The following is an 18,060-nucleotide window of genomic DNA, read 5'->3' on the forward strand; positions in this document are numbered from 1 at the left end:
GCTTTGAAAGCCGCCTGGTCACCGTGTGCTTGTCGCGTGTCGGTTAGTTGCACTGGAAGCTCGAGGCTATCGAGCATGGCAGGGTCCTGAGCTCCGGCTTCGTGTCTTAAGCGGGCGAAGCGCTCAGTAAGCGTCCGTGCGCCGCGTCTGCTCAAAAGCCTCGGTCTGTTCGCACAGGAGCATGTGTTCTCGGTTCTGCACCGCCGCCGGTGACAGAACACCTAGTCCCTGCTCTCAGCTGTGATCGGGCGTCCACAAGCCGCCAGTTTCATCTTCAGTACAGAAGGATTAACGCAGTGCGTAGAGTCTGGTGAAAATGGTTGAATTTTTCACCACAAGGTGAATGATTACCCAATTAAACACTTCGAGAAGCCAGCAAACTCAGTTAAACTCAAATGCCACATGCCTGGGGGACGCCCAGGGGAGGCCAAGGTCTCATGCTTGGAGGTTCCCTTGAGACTTTTTACAACCCTTTCACATGCATGCCTGGTGCCGCCGTAAGATTACTGGTCCCAGCCCCGTCCCTCTCAGGAGACCTGGGCTGAGGCTCTGGACGGGATCTCTGCTCGGCCGCTCCCTTACGTGGCATGGTGGACATACCACCCCAGTCACTCGCCTACAAAATGGGATTAATTATAAACCAACCCATGCTTCTGCTGCGAGGAGCCAATGAAACCTCCCGTAAGAGCATTGAGGGGAGGACACCCTCAGGACAGAAATGTTTGCTGTGGCCTCCGCTGCCAGCAGGGCCCTGAGGCCCACAACCCGGCCGTCCAGGAGCAACACCGCTGCTGTGGGCAGAATTGGAAAAGCAGCAACCCCCCCTTCTGGAAGAGCGATTTGCCCCGTTGAATGTCTTGCGGCAGTAGCGTGCTTCAAGCTAACCGGAGGAGCGGAGCACTTCCCAAAGGGTCCTGGTTAAACGTTACAAGTCCAAGCCTCCTGGTAAGGAGGGAGCTGGGCGGGAGGAGGAGCGTTCGTTTTCAAAGCAGTGCCTTTAAAACTCCCAGCCATAAAATGCAAAGCACTCCTACATGTTTCTTCTCGAGGAAACAATGAAACGTTTTGAAGAGAGCACTTTCATGATCTGAAGCCTGTCACAAACACAAATTTGTGTAGCCGGCTAGGATGTAGTCGGAAGTCCTACCGGCCTAATCCATTTCCAGTCTCTGGGTGGGGTGAGAGCGCCCAGCGGGAAGAGCATGGGGAACAGGAACAGAACCCGGGCAGTCCTCGGGGCCTCCCACGCACAGCATGTCATGTGGCGGCTGCCCCCGCATCTCAGTTCCTCCTGGAGCACAGCCTTCGGAAGCCAGTGACCCTGGTCATCATGAGTAACCCATCGCTCTTTCTATTTTTAGGAGCACAAAGTCCCTTGGCCACGGGATGTGCAGGCTTCTCAGGGTGTGTCCTGTCACCAAGACCCCACCCTCTCAAGCCCAGGTTCGCAGCCTGGCTGAAGGTTAGCACCCTTGGCTTGAGCCAGCCCCTCCTCTTGGTTCTGAGCCAATGAGAGCCACCCTGAGACTCACAAGCGTGGTGAAATGTGCCGGGCACACCCAGGAAGTCACACTTTCTGTGGGGACACTCTCCTTTCCCACTGTTGTCCCCCACCACCCCGGACCACAAACAATGTTTGTGGAACTNCAGCCTTCGGAAGCCAGTGACCCTGGTCATCATGAGTAACCCATCGCTCTTTCTATTTTTAGGAGCACAAAGTCCCTTGGCCACGGGATGTGCAGGCTTCTCAGGGTGTGTCCTGTCACCAAGACCCCACCCTCTCAAGCCCAGGTTCGCAGCCTGGCTGAAGGTTAGCACCCTTGGCTTGAGCCAGCCCCTCCTCTTGGTTCTGAGCCAATGAGAGCCACCCTGAGACTCACAAGCGTGGTGAAATGTGCCGGGCACACCCAGGAAGCCACGCTTTCTGTGGGGACACGCTCCTTTCCCACTGTTGTCCCCCACCACCCCAGACCACAAACAATGTTTGTGGAACCGAGTCCAATACAGGCAAAGAAGACTACGTGTCTCAGGCCTGCTTTGACCACTGCTTTGCTACGTGCCAGCTTCGGATGCGTGGTCAAGTTCATTAACTTCCCTGGGCCTAAGTTGTTTGCTGCTTGCTCATTGACAGAGCAAAAGAATTATGTGGCCGGCAGTGGCTAAGGAGGCAGCAGGAGCTCACCTTTACGTGCGGCTGCCGTGTTTACCTACTGAAGGGTCTGTGATGGAGGAGGATGGCCGCCTGTTCTCAAGGTCCAGAAGCCCTGCACACGCCTTGTCAGGGTCCCTTCCCACAGTCTGAGAGCGAATCCTGCTTTTATCAACCCATCTCACGGATGATTAGAATGAGGCTCTCGGAAGTTAAGTGCCTTCTCCCCCCCAGGCAGCCGTACTCCAGAATTCCCTCTCCATCCTGCACTGATTGCCATTTCTATTATTTATGCTTTATTTTTTAGTCTTGAGAAAACAAACAGAAGCTCGGAAGGCGCTGTGACTGGGTTGGCTCTGAGATCCCAGGCCAGTTTGGAATGGAGCCCCCAGCTGCCTCACTGCGTCCTGGGTGGTGGGGTGTTTGGGGGTGAGGACAGGGAACAGGGCTGCTATGGAGGGATCTGCCTTCTGGGCTGAAGGATTTATCTGCCCACGGCCCCCCTGGGGGTGGGGGGTGCTGGGTGCCGGGGTCAGGAGAGCACCGTGTGGCTCAGGGACCCAAGGACCAGTCTCTCCATGCTGCAATTTCAGAATCAGAAAGGCTCCTGCCTCTGAACCATCTGCTCCCACACACACACCGTGCCTACGTCCTTATTCTGGAGGCAGAAACACATCAGATCAGGCAACTGAGAACCTGGCTCCAAGTCTGCGCTCGGTGGCGGGTTTCAGGGAGGGAAGAAGATGGTCACTGGGCGGGCAAGGTGCAGGCAGGAGAGCTGGCTTTGGAGTGGTGCTCGGTGCCGGCCTGCCCCTCGCAGCATCTACGCGCTCCCAGGGCTTCCAAGAGCACGAGCAGCCCCAGAGGGCACGAGTCTGCTGAGAGGTCTACCTGTATATATGGTCACATGCCACTCGCACGAGTACCACGGTACGGCTGTGTGGGGCTGGCTGCTGAAGCGCTAGGGAGACCTTGAAGTCTCATATCCAAGGAGACAAGTCTTCCTGCCCTGCTTAATCCACAGGGTCTGTTGAGAGGCTCAAATAAAATTATAATAGTGATAGCAAAGCTTACCTGGAGGGTATCCCTGCCTCCCATTGTGCTTGCAAACATCAACTCATTGTGGGGGGGAGCACTAATCACTTTGACATTAGTGTAAAGAATTAATTTCCCTAAAATTATCATCATAGACCCCGTGTTCTTATAAAATTGAAGAGTACAATATTCTATATGATTTATTTATTTTGCAAATGTGGATGAACCTTGTTGCCCAGCTCATTGTAATAGGACCACATGGGTTAATTAAGGGGTCATATCATGACCACTGAAACATTCTAATTCCACAGGGTAGTTCAGACTTTCAAAATGGTGTTTCATGTGGTTCCACTACGACAAATGTAACGCACATTTATGAAGTAATTTTAGAATGGCAAATCCCGTCTACGTCTCCGAGGAGTCCGCAAACTTTGTTCTTCCTCAACAAGATTTCTAAGGAATACACGCACACTGTTTCATTACCTTCTACCTTCAGACACAGTAAGAGAGAGTCAAGCCCTTCCTCTCCAGAACTGTGAAACGTACTTCCCCGTACCAGATTCCCGTTCTGAATGGTTCCTTAAAGGTCATCTGTGATATCAGGATTGAGATAGTTTGTCCCCTAAAGGAACCAAGCTCTGCTCCAACTTTGAGATGAGTAAATGTGGTCTTTATATCTATAGTGCCCTTTGCACTAACACAGGGTGTGAGTGCCTGCCTACTCAGCCATCATTTGCATGGATTTGTCACTCATACCCCGTTTCCTCTTCCATTACTTGTCCACACTATCAAAATCTGATAAAAATTTCAAACTTCAAAGAACATAAATGTTTTTAGCTTCAAAGAATTTAGAACTTTTTTCACTGTTGAGAACCATATTTTTAATACGTTCAAAGTTTCACAGCAAGTTAGTTTATTAGAGTAACCTTGACTTTGGGGTGGGCGGTTAGAGGACTGACCTTTCGGAGGATGAGCGCAGTCTGGTGACTAAGTCCCTGTTTTACATGGAGTTTAACAACTGCTCTTGGAATGCCTGTCTTGACTTCTCGTTCTGCCTCTGCAGGTACCCACGTTAGCACACTGCTAATCACATCATACGTATTCAATGGGCGTTTCTAAATGAAAAATATTAATCCTAAGACAGGGTGTTAAAAAATAGTAGATAAGAAGGTTGTGAATTCCTAATAGCTTCATAAAGGAGATCTTTCTGTCCAAAGAGCTGCTGCTTTGTAAATTACACTTGGAGTATAAATTATGCTAAATTTCTGCTCCGTTTGACTTTCGTTCAATCAAGCCGAGATGGGTCATTATTTCAGAATCCTGTCAATGTTAAACCTGGCTGACTTATGGGATATTCATGAACAAAAGATCCTCAAAGAGATTTTCTGGAAGAATATCCTATTGGCAAAGTGGGTCTAATCCATTCTGGAGCTTTTCAAAGCTTTTCAATGGTGACCCATTGTGTTTTTTTGACTCTGTGAACCAATTTTACCCACCCGTTCTTAGAGGGCAACCCAACAACTGCGTTCTCCATCTGCCTAGCCCTCACTCAGGGATGGCTGCCAGCCCAGTGCTCTTAGGCTCTGGCTGGGCCGGAGTCCACTGATGGCCAATCCACTCCCATCCAGCCAACTATACTATGTCAATAGCAAAGGGTTGGTTCCTAGAACTTCTTGCAACGTTACATTTCCATTTCGACTAATTCACTGCAATCCTTTTAAGCCAAAAATACATTTAGCCTCCCTAGTGTGAAGGCTACAGGGCTATAATTTTTATCTTTCTTAAATCTTCTCCCTTCCTAGTCTCTTCCATACAAAAGCTGCACCTTGGAACCTCAAAAATGGGTTCAAAGGTCATATATCAGCACTTCTACCCACCATTGGGTTTGAATTATGTCAGCAACCAGGGGTCTAGAGGACCAGGGCATTTACTCCAAAGTCTTGCCCACCTTTTGCTTCCAACACCTGGTCCTGGAAAGACAAGTTCTGAATCCCCAGAAACAGCTGGAATAGACATACCTGGTCCCTTCTGAGGAGAAGGAGATCCTAGGTACTAAAGTGCACACCACAAATCTTTATTGTCTTAGAGAGCGAGCCCGGGTCGGGAGGGTCCAGAGTCTCAGAATCATTCTACCGCTTTGAACACTGCATGGACTGGAGAGATTGCCCCTCCATCTTCCCCACCCTAGTGGGAAGAACCCTTTGCAAGGTGACATCACTTATGGAGTGTCATGAGTTACAAAACCATCACAAAGTGACAGTCAACCAGGGCTGCACTTAACCTTGCTGATTGTCCAGACAAGCGAGCCTGTCACCACTCAGGAGCCGACATACAATAGAATAGACCTAATGACAAAATAACATAACATCAAATTCAGAATAAAATTCCGTCCCTTGGAGCATATTCCATGGGCTTTCTCTGCTCCTGCTTTCGCTGATATCTGACCTTCTGGTAGAACACAATGATGACCACAGAGACAATACTTAGAAGAACGACGAGTAGTGCAAGCCAAAACGAGTAACCGTAGCTGTGGGTAGTTCCTCCGTAGGCGGCTGCTGGGTATAGCGGGTACAGCGTCTGGGCCAGTTCTTCCGAGAGGTGGTTGGATTGTGCGTTCCCCACGAACAGTATCATGGTCACAAAAGTGAAGAAGGCTGGAAAGAAGATTAAGTCTCGTAAATGATACAGTGAAACCTTTTTTAAATGTCAATTTTATTCTTAAAGGAACCTGTGTTCTGTGGGCACGCGCAGGGTTTACAGTCTTCTAGGTATTGGAGTGTAGAGCAAGCATAAGACCTGAGCTAGATTCTAGGCATGAACTGCTACAGACTGAGGACACTGCCCAGCCAAGGGCGAAAATACGGTTCAAGTCCTTTCTGCAGGGTGTGCTGTGCTGCCGGCATGTCGTGGACCCCTCCCTCAGCCAGTGCAGGCAGAGATGTGCGGAATGAACTCGAGAATGAGCAGACATGAGAGTCAAACTTTCTAGAGAGGACTGGATGGATGACAAGGACTTGAAGGACAGAGCTTTGCAAACAGAAGAGGCAGCCTACACGAAGACGCATGGGGGTGCAGTGAGCTCGGAACCCCTGGGACCGCAAGACGGAACCTGGCCCATAGGGAGCCTCTCTGAGGGTCCTGAGCACTGACTACAGAGGAAGAGACCACTCCGGAGAGTCTCCCATGCTGGCTCAGAGCCTGGACTTTCACTCTGCTTGCAGTGAAGCATAGCGTTTAACCAGGAAGGGTCTCCTCGCTAAACTAGTGAAAAGAGAACTTGTTAATTGTCTTCTCTTCCCTTTTTCTTCTTCACAAAGTCCTCCCCTGGAGAGTGTGTCTTGGTAGTGACTTTGGACAGCCACCTTGGCCCACCTGGAGAACAGAGTTCTGGGGTCAGAGAGAGCTGGGTTCTAAGTCTCCAGCCACACGGCCCCAGGGCTTCTCTGGACCTCATTCCTCACCTTCCAAAGGGGATCAGCTTGACCAAGACAAAGGGAAGATTCATGGTTGGTTGGAATGGGGCTGGGCTGGGAGTGGGGTGGCGGCGGTGGCCAGAGGGGAGCACAGCGTGCTCTACAAGCTGATGGAATGTTCCAAGACTGACGGAGGGGATGGTTGCCCTCTCTGAGAATATTTACCCACAACTGGACAGACGTTCTGGGGTCAACGTGTCCTGGCCATAGCCTCACCCAGAGACTTTTACCAATCCTCCAAAGGCCCTGACACATGGGCTTTTGTGTGAGGAGAACACTTGGACCATCCTTGATGACGGACTTTCATGCTCAGCGAAATGGTTTTACTTCTCAATAATTTGGAAATACAAGAGCCCCTCCTCTGATGCTCTATGCATCTCACACTCCTTCATTATCCTTCATTATGCTCTTGTGCAATTTCTTGTAAAAGCTTAGTCACAAAGGGGCAGGGTGAACAAAGGGTTACACACTTTTCTCTGCGGTGGGAAGGGCTCGGCTTTGATTTGGATAGGGAGGGCTCGCTGCAGACATGTGCTGACCTGAGCCTCTGCAGGAAGGAGCTGCCTCTCCCTGTCTGCTTCTCTGGCTCTCTGGGACAGGGGATTTACGGAGGGTAAAGAGGGCCCCATGGTACCAGAGGGAGCTCCTGAAGGTTCAGGATGCTGTCTCCAGGCCTGGCCTGTCCCCACCAGGCCATGTGACATGCCCCATCACCTTCTGCTCTCTGGGGTCCCGGGATGAGGATCAAATAATGTACAAAGTTCTGCCAGGCCCCAACATTCTCTCAGCCTACAGTTATAGCCCCTGTGGTCAGGGTAGGGCCACGCCAGGCTGCTGTGGGGCGAAGGGCAGGCTGGGGTCACAGGGCGCAGGAGCCTGGGAGGCTGTGATGCTGCTGTGTTTTCCTCCCAAACAGAATCTGCTCCTGTTCCTTCCGAACCACGCTTGGAAGCCCGCGTCCTCTTCCCTGAAGCCAAGGGGCATTTGTACAAATCCAGCCTCACAAGGGATTTGCAGCACTTCCCTCTGGTTCGAGAGCCCCTGAGCCAGCCTGACCAAGGGGACCAAGTCTCCAGCCAAGATGACTCAAAGCAAGGATATGTCAATGGCATCTTTGTGCATAAAAGCCTTCTTCAGGCCGAGCCTCACCTAAACAGAGTTTCCACTATGTTCTGCACATTCAGAGCTCATGTGAAGAAAATCGGGAGCCCCCAGAGGCAAACTCGGGGCAAACATCTGGCTTCTCAGAGCACTGGGATCAAGAGGACAGGAGGGGCATTCAGAGGAGGTCAGACGCGAAGACCGATGCCACAAAATCTCCCTGTGACCCCTGCCAGAATGCAGACCTCCTCCGCACACATTGATGTCTCGGATTGTGTCTCTGCCCACCTGACAGCCCCTTCTGTGTGTTAGAACTTGCCCCAAGCTGGGAAAGGAACGCTGCACGAGCTCGCCCACTGTCAGACAATTCTTTGTTGTTAGAAGTAGGCGGGGATTAATGGGAAGGCCACCGGCCCCGTGTTTTTCATGTTTTCCTCCACAGACATGCATCGGCCTCTACCGTGTGCAAAGTCAGCTTATCTTCGACTGTGGAGACAGAGAACTGGAAACTCCGGCCTTGCAGAAGCAGGGTTTATGAAGCAATGAGCTTTGTGCCCCACCAGCCGTAGTGTGGTGACGTGGTCTCGTTTTGTGTCTGAGGCCCCACATCCAAACCTCCTTTGGTACTGGCACCTGCTTTTCCTCTTGGAACTGCCCCCAGCCCCAGCTCCAAGGGGTCAGGTGTCCCAGGCATTGGGTGGGTCAGCCGGTGAGGTCAACCCCATTGGTGGCCATGGGGATTGCTCCATGCGTGGGGAAGGACAATTCCAGGGAGAGTCAGATTTGGGGGAAAAGAAGTCTTTCTCCTGGGGTTGCTGGCAGTTACCCTGCCCTAAGGGGGCCCGCCCACTGCTTACTGCCAGAAAGAGCACTGGGAAAATCAAGAAACAAGCACAGAAGGGAATCAGAGTTCTGACAGTGTGGGCTGAGACCCTGAATCCAGCCGTACCTGAGGCCACTGCTTTCTTTAGCTGCTTAATTATATGAGCAAAAAATTTATATAATCCATTTTTTTACCCTGGCAAAGAGTGCCGAGGAGTCTTGCCTTTGGTTTGACTGAGGTGAGCTATAATCCTAGAAATAGCCTGGGGAGAGGAAGCCTGGCCTTCGGGAGAGGACGTTTGAGTTTGTAACCAAGTCCCTTAGCCTGATCCTGGTGCGTTCCACAGCACTGTTGTGGCTGGCCTACAGAGGGTGCCCAGTAAATGGGTGTGTGTGTGTGTGTCTTTGTTTTTACCACCAGGGAATAAAACCACAGGAAGAAAGGAAAGGGCAAGTCATGTGTGGATATGGCTAAAACAGCCCGACCCCAAACCCTCAGAGTCGAGGAGCGAGCATGCAGTGTGGCCAGACCTGCAGTCCCAGGTCCCACCGCTGGCCCAGCTGAATGATTATGAATTGCACTCTTAAAAACATCCCCTCTTGAGCAGTGAGTCACATGGACTTCCCTTGATCAGTGCTGCCTGGGGCTGGCTCATGCATCTCTTCAACTGTTGGCTTGAAGAAGGCCACGGAGTTACGGTCAGGGAGCCCCTCCCCCGAGAGCCGGATGTCCCTCTTCTCCAGCACAGCACTGCGGGTGGCCGCAGCGCAGAGACCAGCACATCCCTTCCCACCACCGGCAAGGGGCTCGTGCAAGGATGGCCTCACAGAGGCTGCCCAGAGTCCTCTTCAAGGCTTCCTGGTACCTTATTATCCAGACCACCTTTCGAGTGCTTGAAAGTTCCTGGCTTCTGTTAAAATGCACCACCTGGCAGGAAGCCAGCTCCAGAGTCATCCTGTAGGTAGGACAGGCTTCTTCAGGTCCTTTCTCAAGATCAGGTTCTCACGGTGGAGAGGGGGAGAGAGCGGAAGAAATCTGGCCTCCTGGTGAGAGCCAAGGCAGCCCACTTGACCATGCCTCTGGGCACTCACGGTGGCTGCTGAGCCTCGAGAAACCCCAGTGAGAGCCACACATCGTGGGACCAAAGCTGGGATCCGCTTCCCGTCTCTGCTGCACCCCACCCAACCCTGACCAATACACAAAGTAACCTCACCACACCACGCAGAATCACCCGGGGCTCACAGGTCACCCACAAGAAGGGTGTTGGCCCTAGAGTCTCTAAATGACCTTCTTTCTGGTCCTCGGTGCACAGTCATAGAGATGTGTCATGTTTAGATTTTAGTCCACACTGTTATTTGGAGGTGAGGAGAGTAAATAAGTGTGTGCATGTGTGTGTGTATGTGTGTGTACGTGTGTGCATGTGTGAATGTGTACGTGTGTGCGTGTGTGAATGTGTATGTGTGTGCACGTGTTTGTACGTTGTGCATGGGTGCATGTTTGTGTGTGTGTACGTGTGTACGTGTGTGTGTGTGTGTGTGTGTGTGTGTGTACTTCCATAGTTATACGGAACCTAATCTGGAGTTCAGCACATAGCAGGAGTTTGTTGTCAACCGTGAATGTTTTGTCAATGTAGGAGCATCGACACCCCTTACTTTTGATTCTCAACAGCAACGAGTGGTGTATGTTATATATTTTAACACCTAACACCCTGTCCACATGTCACTCCTTGCCTCTTCACCAGGGCATTTAAAACATTTTAATTTCCAAGGAGCTTAATAAATGCTGTAGGTTTACGAACATAAACCCCGGGCCCCAGCACACAACTTGGCACATACTAGGTCTGCTTAAATTCCATGGCTCCCCGGGATCATGTGTGTGCATGCGTGGGACCGAGCCGCAGAGGGACAGAGACACAGAGGCCCTGCTTGTCAGCAGAACGCCCGGTGTTGCAGGGGACACTCACCAGCAAATCCGCTCCAGGTGTACACGCCCACTGGCCCCAAGAACGTCTGGTAGGGGTTGCTGACGCTGTTGTAAAAGGTGAGCCCAGAACTGAGCAGCGAGGTGCACAGGCTGAGGATCAAGGACAGGATAACCACCCAATGCAGCGTTTTTTGGGAAGAATTGTTCAGTTTCTCTAAAACTAAAGCAGTATGTGGTAAGCACGTAGCACAAAAAGCAAACACCAGTCCTAGACCCCAGGGCTACACCAGGGCCCCCCCCCGCCCGCAGTCCTCTGCGCTCTGCACCCTCTCCTTTCTGGCGCTGGGGGAGGGGATTGCAGGGGCACCTCTCAGGTGCGCGAACCGGAAGGGGTGGGGCCTCGGGGGTCCTCTTTCCCTCTCTCCTTTCTGGCGCTGGGGGAGGGGATTGCAGGGGCACCTCTCAGGTGCGCGAACCGGAAGGGGTGGGGCCTCAGGGTCCTCTTTCCTTCCGGGGTCCTTGAATGTGTGTAAAGGCAGGACTTCGGATAACTGGCTATCCACCCCAATTTTAATTTCCCCGAGGAAAGAGGATGCCCTCCTTGATAAGGTGCGGTGGGGCGGGACATCCGTCCTCAGCGCATCCTGGCCTCTGGTGCTTGCAGGTGGGCATCACCACGCTTCCTCAGGGACAGTGTTCCCTTGCTCGGAGCACTCCTGTGCTTCCCCTTTGGGACACTTACACAAAACCTGTGACCCAGAGGATCCAGGACACCCCGAGATTTCGGAGGTGAGCTCATTACACAGAAGGCCGGGAGGGGAGGGGCTGATGGAGATGACCAGGTAGCTGGGAGCCAAAGATGGCCAGGGGACAGGCAGATGACTGCTGTGTCTACAAATGGGGTGTCGGCCACAATCTGACGTCACTTCCCCGGAGCCAGAGAGGACCCAGTACCCATGTGGCTCAAACGCAGAAGCTGACCTGTGGGTAAACCATCAGAACTCTCCCCAAGCTCTGTTCCTCCGAGCTCCAACAGCATTTTATAAAATGTGCACATTTCTTAAGTGCAAAGGAGCTCCAGACATGGGTATGCACTCATGCCAAACGAAACACAGATGTCCTGGCCATTAGCTTTGAGCGCCTGCTTTTGCCATCCTCCTGTTTCTAACCACAACCAGCCACCGTCCCTATGCATCTGTTTCCCCTGCTCAATCCTTTGTTTACAACACAGAATGACCAGACACCAGAGGCATGCTGTCCCCACACTTACCGGTAACCCCAGCCATGCATTTATAAAACATGTCCAAAGGCTGCCGGTGTGTCTTAGGACCTTAGGTGATTGCCACCACATTAACTAATGTGTTTACCAAGATGTTCAGTGAAAGCCACAATGATACACAGAAAGGAATCTGGGGAAAAGATGTCAGAGTTCATCGTAAGATGCCAACGAAGTCATTGGGAATTGTGAGAAAGGAGAACCGTGATGGGCGGGGGAGGTCCGGTAAGAGAAAATAAAAGCCTTCTTCTTTCCATTCCTGTTTCCCAGGCCCCTGGGAGAGAGCGGGGAGCCACTCCCAGCCTCGCCACAGAGCAGCTTTAGAGAAAAGAAACCAGAAAGGCCAGGAAAGATCCCTTGTTCCAGGGCTTGGGAGCTCCTTATCTCTCTCTCTCTCTGAACCAGAGAGCTCCAAGAAATGGGGTCCCTGGGAATAGGAGGCGGCCCTGAGACGGGTGCACCCCGGGGGAGGAGCCACCAAGCCTGCTCCTGACATGTGTCTTGGCGACAAGGGGCTCTGTCTTTGTAAGGTGGTCCTTTTCATGCCATGTCGCTTTCATTATTTAAAAGCTCTTCACTGGTGTCGTATGGGACTGACGAGTCTCTGAGCTCTACTCCAGAAGCCAACATTGCTCTGTATGTTAACTAACTGAAATTTAAATTAAAACACACACACACAAATGAATGAATGAATGAATGAATGAATGAATGAATAAAAGCTCTTCATTGTGTTGGGCCCACACGTGCGTCTCTCCGCCTTTTGCCCGAAGTCCTACCGCTTCCTCTGCAGCCACACAGAGTCTACTCGCTCCTCTCAGTCTGGCAGCCTCTCTCGTCATTGAAGAGACATAAATCCCAATGTGATCGACAGCCCACATCTCCAGAATGTTCTTCGTAAGGCATGATTCCAAAGCTCCTGCCCGCCTGCTCCCTGCTCTGCACACACTTGACTCTGACTTCAAGCCCCAAAACACGCTGGCCAGAGCGGCACAGCTCCCCCCATCAGAGGGGGTATGACCTGTACCAGATCCCTCCTCTCTCCAGTTCTGGGCACTTGGATTGTTAGTTCTGATTTTTATTTTTATTTTTTATGTCAGCAACACTCTGGGAGGGAGACAGATTTCCTGTCCCTGGACAGTGGACAGCGAGAGGCTGCAGAAACCAAACTGGTGGGAAGAAGAGCGGAGACGGAGACCAGCAGCCGGCCCATGCAGGCGTGGCCACGCATCCCTGGGAACCCCCTCAGAGAACACAGAGGCCAGAAGAGGGAAGCTATCAGCCCAGCAGCAAGGACCCGATGACGTCACCACCCTGGCTCGAGAACATTTTGCTCCTCAGTGAGAGGAGGGCCTGGGAGCAAAGTTCAGCTCATAGGGACCCAGTGGTGACTGGACTGTTTCAAAGCTTCTGCTAATGACCCACAGGCTGTGCAGGTCCTCAGCACAGCCCCCTGTGGGACACATCCCAAGGGAGAACTCTAATGACATAGTTAAACTATAAATGTCCTGCCTGCCACCACCTATGGCCTGGGTTAGGATGGCTGAAGTCCGATGGGCCACCTGTCCTCTGGGGAGCTGCGTGGGCTGTGCTGTTAGGAAGGCCCTGAGCTCAGGCTGAGACGCTCGCTCCCTAGCTTGCCGTGGCGAAGCCAGGGTCGGGGACTCTCCTAGCTCTAACGTACCATGCATCTGTCCTGAAACGAGTGGGTAATGACAGCAGAGTAGGACTAGGGAAAAACGGGAAGTAGGACACACCTGTTCAGAGGTGCAGGGTCGAATGCTACGGAGTTTCCAACTGTCACCATGAGGAAGAATTGCTTCCCACGCCACTCACCCTGCGCCTCCCAGGCCACCAAGGAGGAAGCCTGAAACTAACCAGAAATTTGCTGGGGACCAAATAAACTCTGTGTTTAGCCAGTAAGAAATAATTTGGATACTTAACTAGAAAATAGACATTTCAGTGTGGGGAGAATGTCATCTCCAGTGTGCCCTGGAGAATATTTCTGCTTTATACACTTATTAAAAGCTGCACATGGATGTTTATTTGCAAATGGTGAACATTCTACTTTTTCAGAGTAAACTAGAAAGTGACAATTAGGTTAGGCTTTGTTTTTGACAGTTGGTAAGATCTAACAGACACGATTTTTCAAAAGGGCGTCAATGTAGGGCCTCCTGACTCATACTTTTCTTTGTATTAACGGAACGGTTTATCTTAATTTTACCTGCCGTATTTTAAAATTCTATTTCAGCTTCTGAATTTCCTATCAGGTATGACAGCTGTATCTCTCAGCCCCCTCCTGGCTCAGAACTCAGACAATGGAAGCTGGAAATTCAGGGAAAGTTAGCAAGAATGAAATAGAATACTCCCCCCGCCCCCAGCAACTGACAGCTGCTCTCTGCCTACAAAATTAGCAAATACATTCCGTTCTTTCCTCTTCCTTTTCAGGGCCAAGCATTGGAATCAGGAAAACCACCTCACAATCGGAACTAATTGCCCGGATTCTGGCAACCTCAGGAAGGAGGCCGTGGCTCCCACAGCTGGGAGACAGAAAATGTGCTGGGGGCGGTGGGCAGCATACAGAAATGGGTCATCCGGACATCGGGCTTTCTGTGCATGGAGATTTAACCCTTCCGGAGCCACTTGCCATATGGTCTTCCTAGCTCTGGTTTTCCATCAGTCCTCAGAACTTGAGGAAGAACCAGTGGCTTTGTGGGTGGGTGGGAACTGCCCCCACCCACTCCTCAAGCACCTTGTCATCAGGGAACCTGACCTAGGGGACCCCGACCTAGGGGACCCCTCAACCCGCGGACCGCAGTGTGCCCCTGACAAGCTGGGCCTTTGAGGTCTTCCAAGAAGTCCCAGCTGGCATGCCCAGCCTCTGGGAAATTTATCTGGGTTCTCTCACGGAAAAGGAGGGGGAGCGCCTTTTCTGCCCTGTTAAACTCCATCACCCAGCACGGTCACGTCTCTGGGGACAAATAATAAGTGGCTCCTTCTCGGAAAAGTATAGATGGGGGGGGGTTGCTAAGCAGGAGTACTAAGGAAGAAATAAGCCTCATTGGTTTGTCTCCTTGCAATTAATTCATTTTTGCAGCAGATTTACTGTTCTAATTATTTTTTAGCTTGGGCCAATGGTGCAATTTTGAGTCCCCTGAGAACAAATGGGGTAGGCGGAGAAAAGAGACTGGTGGGTGGGGTGGGCGGGGAGATTGGGTGAAACTCCCCCTTGCTGTCATAGCGACCTGCACTGCCAGATTTAACTGATGGGGCCTTTCTCTAGATAGAAGCTATGGTGAGCTCATCAAACCCAGGAGCCATGCGCAGTGACTCGCAGTGTCCCAGGCCCTCCCTCACCGAGTAGCTGCTCAGGGAAGTGTTCTGGACTGAAATTCAATATCCAGAACTTTTGGAGTCACAAAAGCAAAGAGCTTCCTGGTGGACACAGGGGCTGCAACTTTTCATCTGGATATTGGACAAACTGAGATACCACCGATGAAGCTGGTAGATCTCCTGGTCGGGCTGAGCTGGCCACATGATCTGGTCACATGTTAGAGAGTTTCCTTGCCGGGCTTAATGGATTATCTTCCCCACCAGTTGACCTATTGGTGGCTGGATTCTTTTGGCGTGTTGAAATCAGCCATCGTCACTTCATACTGTGCTGTTATCTCAAAATCTACAGCCAAAATTGGCACAATGTGATAAGTCCTGTGCAGAAACATAGCAGAGCTTTGCAATATTAACTCCTCTTTGGAGATTTTCAGTGTGACCTCATCCTGGGCAAGACGTTGATAATGTTAACGTCTTCAATGGAAAAGTTGATGCATCACTGCTGGGGAAGAAAGTGGCATTTATACATATTTTATTTTGCTGCCAATGATTGGTTTCTGATTTGAGATGAGCCCCATGTGGTCCCGAGAAACCCGCAGGGCAGCAGCCATGCCTCAGTCTCCAGTTCTGCTCTCCAGGGAAAACACCCATGGGTCTGCAATCGCTGACCCCGTGATATACGTTCTAGTTATGTGACATTTCCCTATCTTAGACAATTGTTGACAAATGCTCCAAGTCCAGTGATTGCTAGAACCCTCCACAGTGAACACCCCCTAGGCACCGGGGAGCCCTCAGCAGACATCTGCCAGAGCGAGCTGTGGTGTACCCTCTCCGATTGGGGGCAGCTTATCTTCTACAGGACCTGGATGCTGGCCAGTGACTTCAGAAAGTTGACCATGGCTCTGCGGCTACAAAGAATGAAAGTAGAGAGCCAGGCAAAGCAAATGCAAACAGTGTGCCTCATCCACGCTGCCATATGGCTCCACAGCGCCCACTTGGCCCTGTGCCCTCAGGGGTGTTCTCAACAGTGCCTCTCCCCGCAATCTCCACAGCATCCCACTCTCCCTCCCTCACACCGGGCTCTAGAGCCAGGCTCCGACCTCCCCTGGCCTCCCCGAGCTTTCCTGATAGAGGTAATCAGGCTCTCACTGAAGCTATGTAGCTCAGACGGGAACCAACTGGTTCCAAACAGACCGCATGAAAATCAAAAAATTCACCGGCTGTCATCTCATATTTAAAAATTTTTCAGTGTGTCTGGAAACTCCGGAACTAGTACACATTCTGGTTCTGAAAATGCTGTTCACATACTGAATGTGTGACCGCGTGTTTGAAAGTCTCAGTTTCTGGTTGCTGCAAAGGCAATATTCCTCGCTTTCCCGAGAAGCGGAGGCCGGTCCTAGAGGAGGGGTGTAACGTTACCGGACCACTGGAGGAGATGTTGCTTTTGCTTATGTCTAAGAGACAGTTTCATGACTTGGAGATACAACTACGTTGCTCAGGATTTAAGGCTCAAACTCAAACCAAATACTACGTTTGTATGAGGAAGTTAATGACGCACGTTTGTAAGTCAGCGGTTAATGACTGAGTCACGCTCATAATGCCTGTTTACCTGCACGCAACACCACTCAATGCAAAGTCCATCCCAGGCGCTAAATAAATTTACAAATGTTGCTTTTAGGGGCGCCTGGGTGGCTCAGTCAGTGAAGCATCTGCCTTCTGCTCAGCTCATGATCCCGGGGTCCTAGGATCAAGCCCTGCGTTGGGCTCCCTGCTCTGTGGGGAATCTGCTTCTCTCTCTGCCCTGTACCCTGCTCGTACTGTCTCTCTCTCACTCTCTTTCTCCAAATAAATAAATAAATATATATATATGTATATATATAAAATCTTTTAAAAAAATCTGCAGTCAATACAACTAAAAATACGTTTTACTATCCTTCTATGCTGGATACCATATTCCTTTTTTTTTTTTTAGATTTTATTTATTTATTTGACAGAGAGAGACAGCCAGAGAGAAAGGGAACACAAGCAGGGGGAGTGGGAAAGGAAGAAGCAGGCTCATGGCGGAGANGCGGAGAAGCCTGATGTGGGGCTCGATCCCAGAATGCCGGGATCACGCCCTGAGCCGAAGGCAGACGCTTAACGACTGCGCCACCCAGGCGCCCCTGGATACCATATTCCTGCTAGATGTACTTACTTAATTATTTACTTGTCAGCAAACTTGGTAATGCTGCTTCAACAGAGCCTGTGCCAGAATTATTTAGACTGTGCTGCTAACAGACACAACCAGAACCGAGGAAGCCAAAATAATAATGTGGGTGAAATATATGTTCATATCTACAAGCCATCTCACAGCTGTTACAAGGGAATCATTTTTGAGCAGTTACTTGGCCCACATAGAGGCTGACATGAGTCTTACCCAGTTAATGCAATCTCGCTGTACCATTCAAATTAATTTCTCATTTACCTCCAAAGTCTTTCTCCGATTCCTCAAGTCCATGACTGAATTCTTGACGACTCTTACCACGGAAGAGTCCATAGACGATGATGAGACTACCATTGGAAGAAGCGTCACTGATGGCAATTCTGCTGCTGACCCATTCTTGGGTCGCAAGCATGGAGCAGACTACGATGAATGCCCCAAAGCTCGTGAAAAAGCTCGATAAGAACATCAGGGTTTTCCTCGTCGTCGGCATCTTCTCCGGAAGGTCAGGGTCCCACGATCAACAAAGAAAGCAACAATCTTTTGTACTATGTGTGGACCTTATCATTCGGAGCCCAGTATTTAGAAATGGAGTCTGAATGAACACTTCTTATAAAATAAAACAGCTTGCTCTTGAAGGGACAAAACGCCCCAAGGAACACTGGACTATGAATATGGTCATAAAGATTTACAGCGGCTGAACTTTGGTCTGGAGTTAGGGGTTGCCATGGTGACAAGCAACCAGCGGAAACA

General features: G+C 50.9%; 1 protein-coding gene across 1 annotated transcript; it reads right to left on the minus strand.

The window, feature by feature from the left end:
- Window positions 1-3,984: 3,984 nt before the first annotated feature.
- CLRN3 (clarin 3) lies at window positions 3,985-17,952 on the minus strand. Its single transcript, XM_002921760.4, has 3 exons — window positions 17,572-17,952; window positions 10,545-10,724; window positions 3,985-5,838 (listed from the first exon to the last, which is right to left on the minus strand). The coding sequence occupies exons 1-3, from the start codon at window positions 17,798-17,800 to the stop codon at window positions 5,558-5,560; spliced, it is 690 nt and encodes a 229-aa protein (XP_002921806.2). The 5' UTR covers window positions 17,801-17,952; the 3' UTR covers window positions 3,985-5,557.
- Between the last annotated feature and the right edge of the window lie 108 nt (window positions 17,953-18,060).

Source organism: Ailuropoda melanoleuca, chromosome 6 (genome assembly GCF_002007445.2).
Source record: "Ailuropoda melanoleuca isolate Jingjing chromosome 6, ASM200744v2, whole genome shotgun sequence".
NCBI classification, from domain to species: Eukaryota; Metazoa; Chordata; class Mammalia; order Carnivora; family Ursidae; genus Ailuropoda; species Ailuropoda melanoleuca.